Source organism: Caretta caretta, chromosome 7 (genome assembly GCF_965140235.1).
Source record: "Caretta caretta isolate rCarCar2 chromosome 7, rCarCar1.hap1, whole genome shotgun sequence".
Classification (NCBI taxonomy): domain Eukaryota; kingdom Metazoa; phylum Chordata; order Testudines; family Cheloniidae; genus Caretta; species Caretta caretta.
The window spans coordinates 69,086,886-69,101,504 of record NC_134212.1 but is presented as its reverse complement, the minus strand read 5'-3'; the positions used below and the strand labels follow the sequence as shown (position 1 = coordinate 69,101,504).

General features: G+C 41.5%; 1 protein-coding gene across 1 annotated transcript in view; it reads right to left on the bottom strand.

The window, feature by feature from the left end:
- Positions 1-375: 375 nt before the first annotated feature.
- The window catches only part of SFTPD (surfactant protein D), a 207,619-nt gene continuing 193,375 nt past the window's right edge, over positions 376-14,619 (bottom strand). Inside the window, exons 5-9 of the mRNA XM_075130797.1 lie at positions 14,174-14,281; positions 13,641-13,757; positions 12,055-12,171; positions 10,256-10,339; positions 376-3,187 (exon numbers count right to left, since the gene is read on the bottom strand). Of these exons, the coding sequence (XP_074986898.1) occupies positions 2,811-3,187; positions 10,256-10,339; positions 12,055-12,171; positions 13,641-13,757; positions 14,174-14,281 (803 nt within the window). The 3' untranslated portion in view covers positions 376-2,810. The remainder of the gene's footprint in view (positions 3,188-10,255; positions 10,340-12,054; positions 12,172-13,640; positions 13,758-14,173; positions 14,282-14,619) is intronic.

Here is a 14,619-nt window from a genome sequence, read left to right as displayed (position 1 = left end):
TTGGGCATAAAGTTAGAAGACATACTGTGACGTTCCCCTCTGGTGTTGTCTGGACCAGTGATCTGCTAGGCCGCTCCACTCCTTGACTCTGGGAGCCAGCCTTACCCTGCTCTGCTGTGAGAACCCCCCATTCCTGGGCTGTTCATGCACAGCCTCTGGCACTTAAGCTGCTCCCATCTACTTGCAAGCGAATGACACTAGCCAGTATCTCCGGTCCCAGACACAACCCTAGGAACCTCTGTCTTGCAGTGTCCAGTTATGCCCACTGGATGCTGCAAGCTTACATAAATTCGTCAATTTAACAAAGAAATTGATATATACCAGGCCTGTTATCCCAAGGGGAGCCTCTGACACACTGCAAAGCAAACGCACTGCTTCAGGTAAAACAAACAGATTTATTAACTATAAAGATAGATTTTAAGTGATTATAAGTCAAAGCATAACAAGTCAGATTTGGTCAAATGAAATAAAAGCAAAACGCATTCTAAGCTGATCTTAACACTTTCAGTGTCCTTACAAACTTAGATGCTTCTTACCACAGGCTGGCTGGTTACTTTTCAGTCAGGCTCTCCCCTTCGATCAGCGTTTCAGTCGCTTGGTGGTGGTGGTGTCTGTAGCTTTAAGTGGAAGAGAGAGAGCATGGCAAAATGTCTTTCCCTTTTATCATGTCCTTTCTTTCCACTTGGCTTTGCCCCCACCCCTTCAGAGTCAAGTGAGCATTACCTTAGCACAGTCCCAAACTGCCAAAAAGAAGGGGGGACTCCCTCGAGGATCTAACAGATTCTTTTGTTGATGCCTAAGCCACTGTCCATTGTTCCTGTGAGGCTGGGCTGGGTTTGTCCCACCCGTGCCCTGACAAGATGTGAACTACATCTCTGTTCTTGGAGAGTTTTTGCATGGGCTTGCTTTAAGCCATGAGGATACATTTTCAGCCTCATGACTATATACATGGAATTATAACCTATAAACTTACTATAACATTACTGTAACAATTACTATATCACTATAACAATCACTATAACAACCACACTCAGTGCATTATGAGCCTTCTGAAGACACCCAACATGACAAACTTTGCATTGGATACCACACAATCATTTTATAAAGATGAACATGGGGGTATAAGGTGCTCCCCCAAGATACAGAGCATCACAATGTCCTCAATTCAGGAACACGGGAGACTTCATTTGAAAGCTCCTACAAGGTTGAGTGAATCAAGGAAACACCAGAGGTGACCAGTGAAGGAGTGTACTGCGTCCCGACTGAAGAATAGGTTGCAAGGTTAATCCATCTGAAGCAGTGGACTACCCCAGAAAAGGAGCTGCCTAAAGACCTGGTAGGACCTGCCTCAGAAATTCCAGTAAAGGTGGAAGGACACATCTTGGACAGTGTACTCTAAGTAATCATATTCAGCTCCCTATATGACAAGTTATTGATGTGGCACAGGTACATGCTTAGCCTAAAAGCTCAGGATAGAGTTTATGCTCTATACAACTTTTAATCTCTTTCTTTTAATTAGATATTTTTAGATTTTTAAAAAAGATTCTTTCTACTAAGTAAAACTGTGACAAATGCAGCTTCATCTGTCAATAATTTCTATTTTATATAGAGGGAACTATTGAGAAACATAGATATTATCTCTACGTGTAGGATGCAGTGAGATACTGACTTTGACTTCAGACTAACCACATTAGCCAGAAAAGACATTCATGGAGTTCTATTTGGCCTGAGAAGTCATGAGCTATTTATACCTATTAAGTCAGCTGAATTCTACATGCAGCTTTTTGCATTGCCACATAAATTTGAGAAACACAGTCCTCTTCAAATGTGTAAAAGCAGAATTTGATGTACAGTTGGGTGTTGGGACAGCAGAAGGCAATCCAGTCTGTCTGTCCTGGGAAAAGGAAGAGTCTTATGAAGATATCAAAGGGAGTCTCTCAGACAGGACAGGGGTTATTGGAGCTCAAATACTACAGTAATGGGGTCATTTAAGCACCTTCCTCCTTTCATATCATTCATTTTGTTTTGAGAAGATTTTCTTTGTTTCTAATTAAACTGATTTTACTGAAGTTCTTTGTGATCTGAGACTATTTGGGGAAATTCATGCAGTCTGTCATCTAATTCCATGTAAACTCTTCACACCTGAAAGTACAGTGCATACAATATTTCACTGACAAAAAATCAAGCAACGAACAACAGTACAAAAATGCGGTAGCTTATATTTTTCCAGGTCACTAGGCATTTCAACAAACAGATCCAGGTTTTAACACAGATATATGTCCTTAAATAATTCCAAGTAGAAAAGCACAGAATACTTCTTAAAGTCAAATATAAGCTCTATGGGGCTATGTCTTCCTAGTGTTTGTACAGCTCCTTGCACAATCGAACTCCGATCTAGTATGGGATGTCTCTGGAGTACAGTAATAGAAAAATAAATTATAAATGTTAAGCAAGCAAGAGAATGCACTGCCAAGCATGTTCGTTAGGCATACAGGTGACCTCTTGTGGCCAATCAGAACGATGTCAAGTCTGTCTTGTATTTCCTAGGAGACTAATCCATCAATGTATCCTTCTGCATGGGGTTGCATCTGCTCATTTGGATTTTATCAGACTCCGTACATGAAGGAAAACTGCTTTCTACTTGAACTAACATTGTTTAGCACAAAAAGCAGAATCTGATGATTTTGTTTTAAATTTTGAAATCCTATATACCTGCAAAGCCCCATTAAAAATGATAGATATTTGATACTAAACACACTACAGAATGTGTCACTTCCATCAAGTGAAGCAAAGGCAATGTGACAGGTGGTTTAAAATTCACACACAATTAGCCGTTTCTCTCCACAGGATTTGTCATTCCACTTTCCGCTTGAATAGACTTCTACACAGTCCTCAATGCCTTTGTCGTTATTTGGTTCCCCTGTTTGCCAGTTGGAATACACAATGTTTTCTCCATTTAGATACTTGAAACGACCCTCTGTCTGAATATCATTTATCCCAAGAAACACTAATTTGTTGTACAAAACAACTATCTGCTGGATGGCAGCATTCTCGGCGGCATTCTGAGGAGAAGCAAGCTGGCCTCCAGCTTGGGAACATCTTTGTTTCAGACTGTCAAAGTTGCCTTCATAGCCACTGGTCATGAATATCTTTTCACCAACAATTCTACCATTCGGGAACATTATAACTAGAAAACAAAGAGATATCTCCACATTAGACCACTAGCTAAGTATGATTTTGTGAAGTCAACAGATTTATGGGGCCAGGTGGCAGAAATCAGTTAAAGTCCATTGATTTCAATGGAGTTATATCACTTACACTAGTTGAGGATCTGAATCATGGAGTCCATCACTAAATCACTACCATCACTAGTGATCATTATTGCTACATGCTAAATTACAGACTAAACCCCCTTTCATCCCAACCCCAAGCCCACAAATTCTATTCCTAAGGGTCTGATCCTAGAACCACTGAAATATTCAAACAGAGGCATTTTCTGTGAGAGGCCGAAGATTTTGGAATTCACTCCTCACCTCTTGGTCTGAATTAGCTTCTATCTGTTCTGATATTTAGGGCTTGCTGCAAATCCCCATCTGTTTTTCCAGTTCAGCTCGCTTCTGTTATAACTAGAAGACCTCCACCCATCTCTCCCTGACATTCTCCCCCTTAATATCCCATTAACGTCTAGATATTTCAGCATCTCACCCTGATGCCTTTATGTTTCCTTTTAAATCTTCAAGTTTCTATCAGAACTGGAACCTTGCCACAATATGGTGATAAAGGCTATTCCTTCAGGATTTCTGGCAGAACTACCATTGGAAATACTAAAATGTGACAATGAAAAATTATTCTCACAGTATTTCCAGATAGGACCAAAATTTGACCTGGTTTGCCAGCACTGGAATTGCTTGAAGCCTGCTACGGTGAGATTTCCAATCCAGCTTTTGCAGACTTGAGATGTTTGGCTACACATTCAGGTTTTAGGTGTTTATCAAAACTGAACTCTGAACCTTTGGAGGTTTCCCCAACACTATCCTGGGATGTATTCATTACAAGACATGTGAAAAGCATCTGTTAAATACTCTGGCTATATTTTTAACTTGTCACATCTAACTAGGAGAGCATACTACAATAAAAGACCATACAAAAAAGTAAGTCAGCATGGTAAGTGCAGTACTTAGCAGCCACTGCATACAAATCATGGAGCACACTGCTGTCTCAGTAGCTCTTCAGAAGACAGGAAGAAAGCATTGAAAACTTTTACAGCCTGTAATATAGCATCTTCTCTGCAGAGCTGAAAGTACATAGACATTCATCTGGGCCAGTGGTGCTCTGTGAGGGTTTGTATGCACTTGATGATGCACAGTCTTAGGCATCAGTGTAAATCAAGCCTAAGGCACATATCAGAACATCAGATTGCTACAATTTGTCTTGGACAGTGTTCCGACATTCAGCTTTCATTATTAAATGTAACATCTTGATTGCTCTTGCTGTTAAAATGGCATTATCACAAATTAATATCACTTCAGCACAGTAACACATCATGCTAAACTCCTGCTTCCACCATGACAACCCACAAGCTTTGCATTCATTGGTGAAAGGACTGAAAATGCATGGTGAAGAAGTAGTCCCTCTATGACTCCTCCCTTTTTAAACTTGTGCGTGCACACACACACACACCTGGCATAAGGCCACAATACATCGATTTAATTTTCCAGACAAATGTTATCACACAGCTCTTTTAATAATCTCCCCACACCCTTGCAAGCCCAGAGGACAGTTTTTCTCTTTATTTCTGCTAAGTTTCTCAAATATTTTTTGCTGGGTGGGCCAGATGTTAGTACAGAAGTTATCTTGTGGATGCTGATTCTCCCATTTGTAATAGCTCACACTGCCTCCCTGCCATTATTAGTAACATGGGCCTCCTCCACTCCTATGTGACAGCATAAAATCCTTGCACCAGCTACAGCAATTGTTAACATTAGGCAAGTGTTTTATGCCAATTTTGCTGTTCTGAATGTGGTTTAGCAGCTGGAAATAAAAAGGAGGAGCCAGCACCATGTGACGAGTCAACTCTCTACAAACCAGCAGGAGCTGCTGCATGGACTTCTGTTTCAGAAATGGAGATTATCTACCTGTAACGGGAGGTTCTTCAAGAGGTGTGGTCCCTATCTGTATTCATTCCACATGTGCACCATGACTCTGAGACCAGAAAAATCCTGCAAGACGTGTCCATTGGTACTGCTGTGCCCTGGAGTTCCTTGTATTCAGTAGCAAGGATTTAAGGGGAGGTGTGTACTGATTGCTTCCCCACTTTCTCCTCTACTGAGAATCCAATCATGATCCAAAGGAGACAGGAAAGAGGGCAGGTAGTGAAACACACTGATCATTTGGTCAGTGGTTCAAAGGGTGGCCTGGTAAGTACCAAGAGTACAAGATTGAGGTCCCACAGTGGTGTCAGATTCACTACCTCGGAGGGTCCTAGTGAGACTCTTCAGGAATCTAAAAAAACAACAAGGAGTACTTGTGGCACCTTATAGACTAACATATTTATTTGTGTATAAGCTTTCGTGGGCTAAAACCACTTCATCAGATGCATGGAGTGGAAAATACAATAGGAAGATATATATAGCAGTACATGAAAAAATGGGAGTTGCCTTACCCAGTGGACGGTCGAGACAAATCAATTAAAGTGGGCTATTATCAACAGGATGAAAAATCACTTTTGTAGTGGTAATCAGGGTGACTTATTTCAAACAGTTAACAAGAAGGTATGAGTAACAGTAGGGGCAAATTAGTATGGGGAGATTCGTTTTTTTTAGTTCTTGTAGTGACTTATCCACTCCCAGTCTTTATTCAGGCCTAATTTGATGGTGTCCAGTTTGCAAATTAATCCCAGTTCTGCAGTTTCTCTTTGGAGTCTGTTTTTGAAGTTTTTTTGTTGAAGAATTGCCACTTTTATGTCTGTTATTGAGTGTCCAGAGAGGTTGAAGTGCTCTCCGACTGGTTTTTGAATGTTATAATTCTTGACGTCTGATTTGTGTCCCTTTATTCTTTTGCATAGAGACTGTCCATTCTGGCCAATGTACATGGCAGAGAACAGAGTAGCTCTCTCCCCCAGGGTGGAAGATATTGACTGATGCTAGGTGGGCTTGCAGATAGCTAATGGAAAAGGCCTGATGTCTTGAGAGTGAGGAGGTAGTTAAAAATGCAGAAACATCTACTGTCTCTGGCCACAACTAGTTTTGTTGTGCCAAGGTAGAGAAATGCCTCAATTTAGCTAGAGAACATTTCTGATGGAGTCTTTTCAATTGTGATTAAGAACCATTTGAAAAGTCTCCGAAGAATAATGTTCTAGGTCCAGCACCCATACACATACATACAGGCCACGAGGTGAAGAGAGGACAGGCTGGGATGTCTGATCCCACCATTCTCCTGAGTTAGCAGATCTGGGAAGGGCTGAATGCTAATGAAAGGATGGACTGACATTTGCTGGAGGTCCAGAAACCAGAATTGCCTGGGCCAGATGGATGCCAGCAGGTACCGATCTTGCAGCTTATTAGTCAGAGCTCAAGTTGGTACAGACAAATCCTTGCTTATGCGTGTCTTACCCTTGTAGTCACCAGGTTTAGATGGACCCTAAGTCTTTAGGACCTGAGTACAAGGACTCACCTAATTTAGAAGGAGTCAGGAAGAGATTCCTTCCTATGGGACCAGATCTGGAAGGGGATCTGGTCCAGTGTTGGTGAGAGTGCCCCTTATTCTCATGAAAAGCCCTAGATAATGGGTCTTTGGACTTAACAGTTTTGGCCTCCATTCTGGAGCTCATGATTAGAGAGGAACTGCTCGTGGACTGAGGCCAACATATGGGGGTGAGGGGGGTCTGCCTGGTTCTGATTAGGGTCTCATGGCTTTCTCCATGAGGTACTTCCTAAGTCAAAACTCTCATCTATCTCAGGTTCAGGGAGGGAAGAAGCTGCAGATACTGTGCTTGGTGGAGATGAGTCTGAGCCGCCAATGTGATGCAGCCTTGAAAAAGGCTAAAGCAGTTCTAGGATGCATCAGGCAAGCGTTACTACCCTTATATAAGGCACTGGTGAGACCTCATCTGGAATACTGTGTGCAGTTCTGGTTTCCCATAGTTAAGAAAAATTAATTCAAACTGGAAAAGGTGCAAAGATGGATTAGTCGGATGATCAGATGAGTGGAGAGAAGAATCAAAGAGCTTGGCTTGTTCAGCCAAACCAAACAATGGCTGAGGGGAAATGTGATGGCACTCTATAAATACATCAGAGGGATAAATACCAGGAAATGAGAGGAGATATTTAAGTTAAGTGCCAATGTGGACACAAAAACAAATGTATATAAACTGGCCAGCAACAAGGTAAGGCTTGAAATTAGACAAAGGTTTCTAAGCATCAGAGAAGTGAAGTTCTGGAACAGCCTTCCAAGGGGAGTAGTGGGGCCAAAAAAACCCTAACGGATTCAAAACTGAGCTTGATAAGTTTATGGAGGGGATGGTATGCTGAGACTGCCTTTAATGGCATGTAGCTGACCTGTGACTGCTGGCAGAAAATATCTCCAATGGCTGGTGAGGGGACACTAGAAGGGGAGGGTTCTGAGTCACTACAGAGAATTCTTTCCCAGGTGGGTCTTGCTCACATGCTCAGGGTCTAACTGATCACCATATTTGGGGTTAGAAAGGAATTTTTCCCCAGATCACATTGGCAGAGACCTTGGGTTTTTCCCCCCTTTCTCTGAAGCATGGAGCATGGGTCACTTACAGGTTTAAACTAGAGTAAGTGGCAGATTCTCTGTAACTTGAAGTCTTTATATCATGGGTTGAGGACTTCAGTAATACAGCCAGATGTTACGGGTCTATTTCAGGAGTGGGTGAGTTTCTGTGGGCCTGCAATGTGCAGGAGGTCAGACTAGATGATCCTGATGATCCCTTCTGGCCTTAAAATCTATGAGTAGGGTCCTACCAAATTCACTGTTATGAAAAATGCAGCACAGACCGTGAAATCTAGTCTCCTCCCATGAAATCTGGTGGTTTGTGTGCTTTTACCATGTACTATACAGATTTCACAGGGAAGACCAGTGTTTCTCAAATTGGTGGGCCTGACCCAAAAGGGAGTTGCAGGGGGTGACGCTAATTTAGGGGGGGTTGTAGCATTGCCACCCTTACTTTGATGCTGCCTTCAGAGCTGGGTGGCTAGAGAGCAGCGGCTGGTGGCCGGGTGCCCAGCTCTGAAGGCAGTGCCCCGCCAGCAGCAGCGCAGAAGTAAGGGTGGCAATACCATGCCATGCCATCCTTATTTCTGCGCTGCTGCCTTCAGAGCTGGGTGGCCGGAGAGTGGCAGCTGCTGACTGGGGGCCCAGCTCTGCAGGCAGCAGTGCAGAAGGGTGCCAATACCATACCATGCCATCCTTACTTCTGTGCGGCTGCTGGCAGCAGCTCTCGGAGATGGGCTCTCAGCCAGCAGCCACCACTCTCCAGCTGCCCAGCTCTGACGGCAGCGCCCTCCCCCTCCCCCCCCGCCAATAAACTTGCGACCTCCCCACAACTCTTTTTTGGGTCAGGATCCCTACAAGTACAACACCTTGACATTTCAGATTTAAATACCTGAAATCATGAAATTTATGATTTTTTAAATGCTATGACATAAAATTGACTAAAATGGACTGTGAATTTGGTAGGGCCCTATCTATGAGTCAAGGCTGCACTGGGACTCATCACTGACCAAGAAAGAGAGCGTGCAGGATAGACACTTGTTAAACTCCAGAACTCTAGGCATAGCCCTTCTCTGACAGGGGAGAAAGAGGAAGGGTCCCCAAGGCAGGGAAAACTAATTTACACTAACTATAAAGAGACTACTAAAAATGACAGACTAACAACTCTATACAATTATATTTACAGACTGTGCAAAGATATCATCAGACACAGAGAACTCCACTCTGGCCATGCAGTGGGAAGAAGGAACTGGAGAGGCGGGTCAGTCTGAATTGCCCCTTTTTGTCTTGGTATGGAGCATGAGGAGCTCCAGAGCACAGACACAGCTCAACAGACATTACTGACAAGATTTTCAGGTCTCAGGCACATGATGCACATCTGAGGTGTGGACTACACATAGGACTCAAAGAAAAACTGCTGGTTTAAATGGTCTCAGGCTAGCCAAACACACACTGGTGGATACAATTAGCAAACACATGATTTGCAGAGGATTCTAGTTTTTGGAGTTAATTACTAGAGCTGGACAGAGAAAGGTTTCCCAGAGGATTTCATTATTTCAAATTTTGGTTTCACTCTGATTCAGAACAAAACCTCAAAATTTCCAAATTCTCCCCAAAGGGGAATGGAGTCCAGGATCAGGAGGTACTCAGCCTAGCGGGCTGCCCTGGAGCTCTGGATGCTGGAAGCCCTACGCTCTGCAGTTCCAGGGCAGCCCACCATGGGAATCCAGGCTGGCGAGGAGCCATGAGCTTGGCAGTCAGGACTCCAAGGGCTTCTAAGCTCTCAACTCCCTGTGACTCCACCAGCGGGTTTGCTGAGGAGTCAGGTGGGTGAGCTGGCAGGAAACTAGGCAGGTTTGGTTCTATCAGAACTTCATTGAAAACTAAAAATTTTTGATTTCAATGAATGAGCAAACTCCAATAAAAGAAGGTTTCACTGGGATATTTCTGAGCAACTCTATTAATTACCTTGGTATTAGGCCTGGCCTAAATACAAAGATGTACCAGTTTAACTAAAGGTGTACTTTTAAACCAGTTTAGTTAAACAAGCACAAAGCCCTGTGTAGACATTCATTTGATTTAAAGCTGGCTTAGTCAGCTCTATTTGATTCCTTGATGATTTAAGCTTAAATTGATATAATCCATTGAATAATCAATTTGAGAGAGTGTTCACACAGGAGTTTTCACCAGTTTAATTGAAGTGGCACAACTTTTATGAGAAGAACAGTCCTTTTCCTGATCTTGTGAGGAGACCAGTGCTTACTGAGAGATGCTCCGTACCTGTAACTGGATTCAGTGAGATCAGAGGGTACTTGGGATCACTCCAGAGAATTCATCCCTCATTGGATTGGGCCTTTGTATTGTCTTTGGGGCAGAGAAAGTGCTCTGCTCTATATTTTATAAAGCATCACATAAGTCTGAGGCATTGTTTAAATGCATCAGACTACAAATCAGAAGACTTAAAAGGGATCAGAGCTAAAATTGTGTTGAAAGGCACCATCCAACTACAGCATCATCTTACCTTTTTTGTACTTGGAGAAGCTGCTTTGCAGAGCTCTCAGCTGCCCTTCCAAAGTACTTACTTGTCTTTTGAGGAGATTGATTTCTGAATACAGAAAGTTGCATTAATCTTAATGTTATAACTAATAAGCAATATAGACAAATAACAGCAGACCTGTAGTTTCTACTCTAGATGACTTGGTTATGATCTACACCTCTATATGTTCAGGTTATAGATCTAAACCTGGATTGCCTAGCTTGTTTATGTGATAAGAATTACACAGGATGTGTGGATGTGTTTATCCATAACTGGAAGGAAAGATTGCATCAGTTCTACTTACTCCCTCTGTTTAAGGACAGGACTAAACATCATTATACTATCCACACATACAGTGCTTGGGGACCTAAGTCTGTAGATACATCACTTTCTGAGGGCTGGTCTACACTGCCATAGTAAATTGATCTAACTTACACAACTTCAGTTATGTCAATAACGTAACTGAAGGCAACGTAGTTAGATCCACTTACCGCGGTGGCTACACTGCATTGTGTCGACGTCGACTTCCCTTAAGCTTCTCAGGGAGGTGAAGTACACAAATCAATGGGAGTGCTCTCCCATCGATTTAGCGTGTCTTCACCAGACCTGCTAAATCGACACTCACTGCATCGACTCTTGCAGCACTGCCAATCTACCGGTAAGTGTAGACATGCCCTGAGTGCCCAGACTGGTCTTCCTGGTCTACATAATGCTAAAAATGCTTTCCCCACTGCTACTATATCACCGAGATGTGTCATTTTGCATTCTGTAAACAATTAGGTGGAGTTGGAGGACGGTGTTTTGAAGTTGTAGAAGGGCGGATGTGGGGGGAAGGGCACTTCTAAATAGTACCCTAGGGACTGGTTCACAAATTGTTACAAACTTGGACATGCTGGTTTTACTTTATCTACATACGAAGTATTATCTAGATCTCAATCTATTTATCTAGATAATTTACATACACACGTGCAAACACTCTGTAAAAGACAGTCTGCATCCTGGGATAGTGTAATATTTTGATTCTCTCATTACTCTCAGTATAATCTCATTTTAGCAAGCTACCAAAAGCGATATCCAACACCCACCCTGGGGTTAATGTCTGTGTTAGAGACGTAGAAAATAATGGATAGTTAAGCTCTAATGAAGTGTTTTATCATTTGTTCTAAAGTAAGAAGCTCCTTGACCCTCCCTCTTCAATCTAAAGATTAAAATATTCTACAGCGAGCTATATCCACAAATATACTGGATTCCTCATGAAAATTTTGAGGTATTTTTTCTGAGGCAGAAAAGAGTGAGAAAGGAAGCAGTTATTTTTTAAATTATTTTTGAAAATATAAATTCATCATACATAGGAAGATTTTGTAATCACTAGAATGGGTTTACTACTCTGTGATGTGGAAAGAGATATTTTTATGATTTGAAATTTGGCTCCATTATGTAAATAGGAGTTTTGTCATTGGCTTCAGTAGGACCAGGATTCTATCCATGAAACAAATGACTGATATATAATTTATAAAATACTACTGATTAATCTTATATTTCATAGTCATATTTTGATCTTTATATTTAGGAAATGTCTTTCATTTTGCAGGTGAACCAATTTTACATAATGTAAATTATGCACATGTAAATTGAATATACTTATTTTTTCCCCAGATGGAGCTTACTTGAGCCTTCTTGTGGATGTGGGACAGAAAGTGGTCCAAAATTCATTAGCACACAGCAACCGAGAAAACCCTTAAATCCCTTCCCCAGCAAACAAACAAACCCATTGCTCTACTTACCTGATAGTCCACTGTCTCCCCTTGTTCCTTTTTCACCTACTGAACCTTTATCACCTTTTAGCCCAGAAGAACCAATTTGCCCTTTGGGGCCCTGTAAACCTGAGCTTCCTTGTAGCCCTATTGTTAGAACAAGTGAAACAGATACGAAAAGAACAAGTTAATCTGCAGGTAGTTTTCTAATTTCATCTATAAAATAATGGGCATTTACACACCGTCTTTCCTCTAAAAAATCTCATAATATTTTACCAACAATCCATCAATTTAGCCTTGATGCCATCTTTGAACTAAGTAGTAGTATACCCATTTTGCAAATGAAGTAACTGAGACCCAGAGATGTCAACCATATTGGCCAAAGCCACTTAGTGAAACAGTAGCAGGGCTAGGTATAGAACCCAGGTGTCCTGACACACAGTCCACCGCTGTAATAGATGGATAACCATGCCCTCCCATATTTTTATTTATCTGAACACGGGGCTGAGATTCAGGGATCCCTGAGTTCTAATCAAAGCTCTAATGGAAACTTGCTGCTAATCTTGGACAAATTACAACTTCCACCAGTCGTGCCCCAATTTCTTCATTTGTAAAATATGGATAATCACCCCAGAGGGTGACATGCCTTCAGAACTGATTAATATTTGTAAAGCGTTTTGAAAATGCAAAGCACTCTATCACTATTAAGAATTATAATTACAGTAATGACATATATGCACTTTGCCATTTGCTTGATGATACTCTGCCTGAGCAACAATTGCATAGTAAAACGTGAAGAGTGCATCTAATAATGGTAGATGTAACTCCACCATCTAATACCCATTAAGTTTAAATGATGAATATCAGATTACTTAGGAATATTAGATTCTCTTATCAAAGATAAGGCAATTTTATTTAGACTTAAATAATTCTGACATCATGTAGAGATTGCAGGTAAATACAAACAGAGGTTCTGTTAAGATTTAGCAATTCATGTACTGTGGGGTGGTGAAACTAGTTTAGATAAGATATGTCCTTATTTGAACTCAAATTAAGGACTTGTTTGCTGTCAGGAAAGTTAGTTTAACTTTCCGGGAATGCTTATTTTTGTACTCCTAACTACCTTAAGAGCTTGTGTACACAGGGAAATTGATCAACATAGCAACAGTGCTATATATTTATTCCACTATTATTATGCCGGCCAATTTTCATGTGTAGATAAGCTCTAACTGGCACTGGTTAAACATAGAAACACTGAAATTTTGGGAAAAAAAAGCAAGCTATTCACTCAGTAGTTTTCAATCGGTTAGAACTAAGAATTCCCATGAATTTCATTAGAGAGGCTTTTTTTCCCCAAGAGCTGATTCCTGATTTCTAGGGCAAAGAAGAATTGGTTATGCTTCAGATAAGTGTACAGCCTTTGGCTTTGTATTTAACTAAATGGAATCTTGAACCCTTTCAACTTGTGTCCTTCACTATCTCCTAAGTCTATGGGACAAGTTCTCGGCTGGTGCAAATGGAGGCAACAGAGCTGTGGCAATTTGCTTCCAATTTAACAATTTCTCGGCTGCTGCAGTCTTTGCAATGCAGAATTCAAGCCTGTCTACATCACTTACCTCTGTCTCCTTTGTCTCCTTTTGCTCCCTTTTCACCGACTGAACCTTTGTCCCCTTTTGGCCCAGGGAAGCCTGCGATTCCTGGCTGCCCCTTCGAACCTGTAGTTCCTGGCAGGCCTAGGGAGTGATGAAGGGAATGAGAAGTACAAAACCAGCAATTTTATTATAAGGTGTTTTTTATTACAGCGAGTCTCCCAGTGGGAATAATTCTGGGCTTTGCCAGTTACTTGATGATAGACTCTGAGTGAATGCACAGGGAGACTTAAGGAGTGTGTGGATTTTGAAATCTAGCACCATCATGTAATAGGTTATAAATATCAGGGAAAATTCCAACTATTTTTTGGTGCACAGTCATCAAACTATCCCATCAAAGCCAGATGATTCAATTGTATAATTCCCATACCATATAGAAATTAGAGAACATTAACGAAAATTGCACACGTCCAACCCACAATGATCTATTTTCAAATTCAGCACTATTCGATTGGAAACAATCACTGAAGTGTGCAGTACAGTCTAATGACACCACTTACCTCTCTCCCCTTTTACTCCTTTTTCACCTGGTGAACCCCTATCCCCCTTTGGCCCAGAAGGGCCCGCATTGCCTGGGTTACCCTTCAAACCTGGCACTCCTTGCAATCCTGATGAAACAGGGTGAAAAGGAAATACATGACATGTTTGTTTACATTATAACCCTATTAAAACTATTGTCCCTTCTTGGAAAGATCCTTTTTTTAAAATAATGCCTGACTGGTTGCAACTTTGTGTGTGGGCAACAAATTGAGCTGAATAGGTTGCGAGTTGCTAACCTGGAATGTGATAACATACAATCAGCAGTCAATTCAATAATGAAAATTAGATTACTCTTTTTGGTGCAAAATCCAAAGGGAAAGGGAGTTCTGTTTGAAATTAGAGAATTCTGACAAAGTTAAAATCTGTTTTAAAGAGTTCTGTTCATCTGAATTCTGAGTATGCAAAG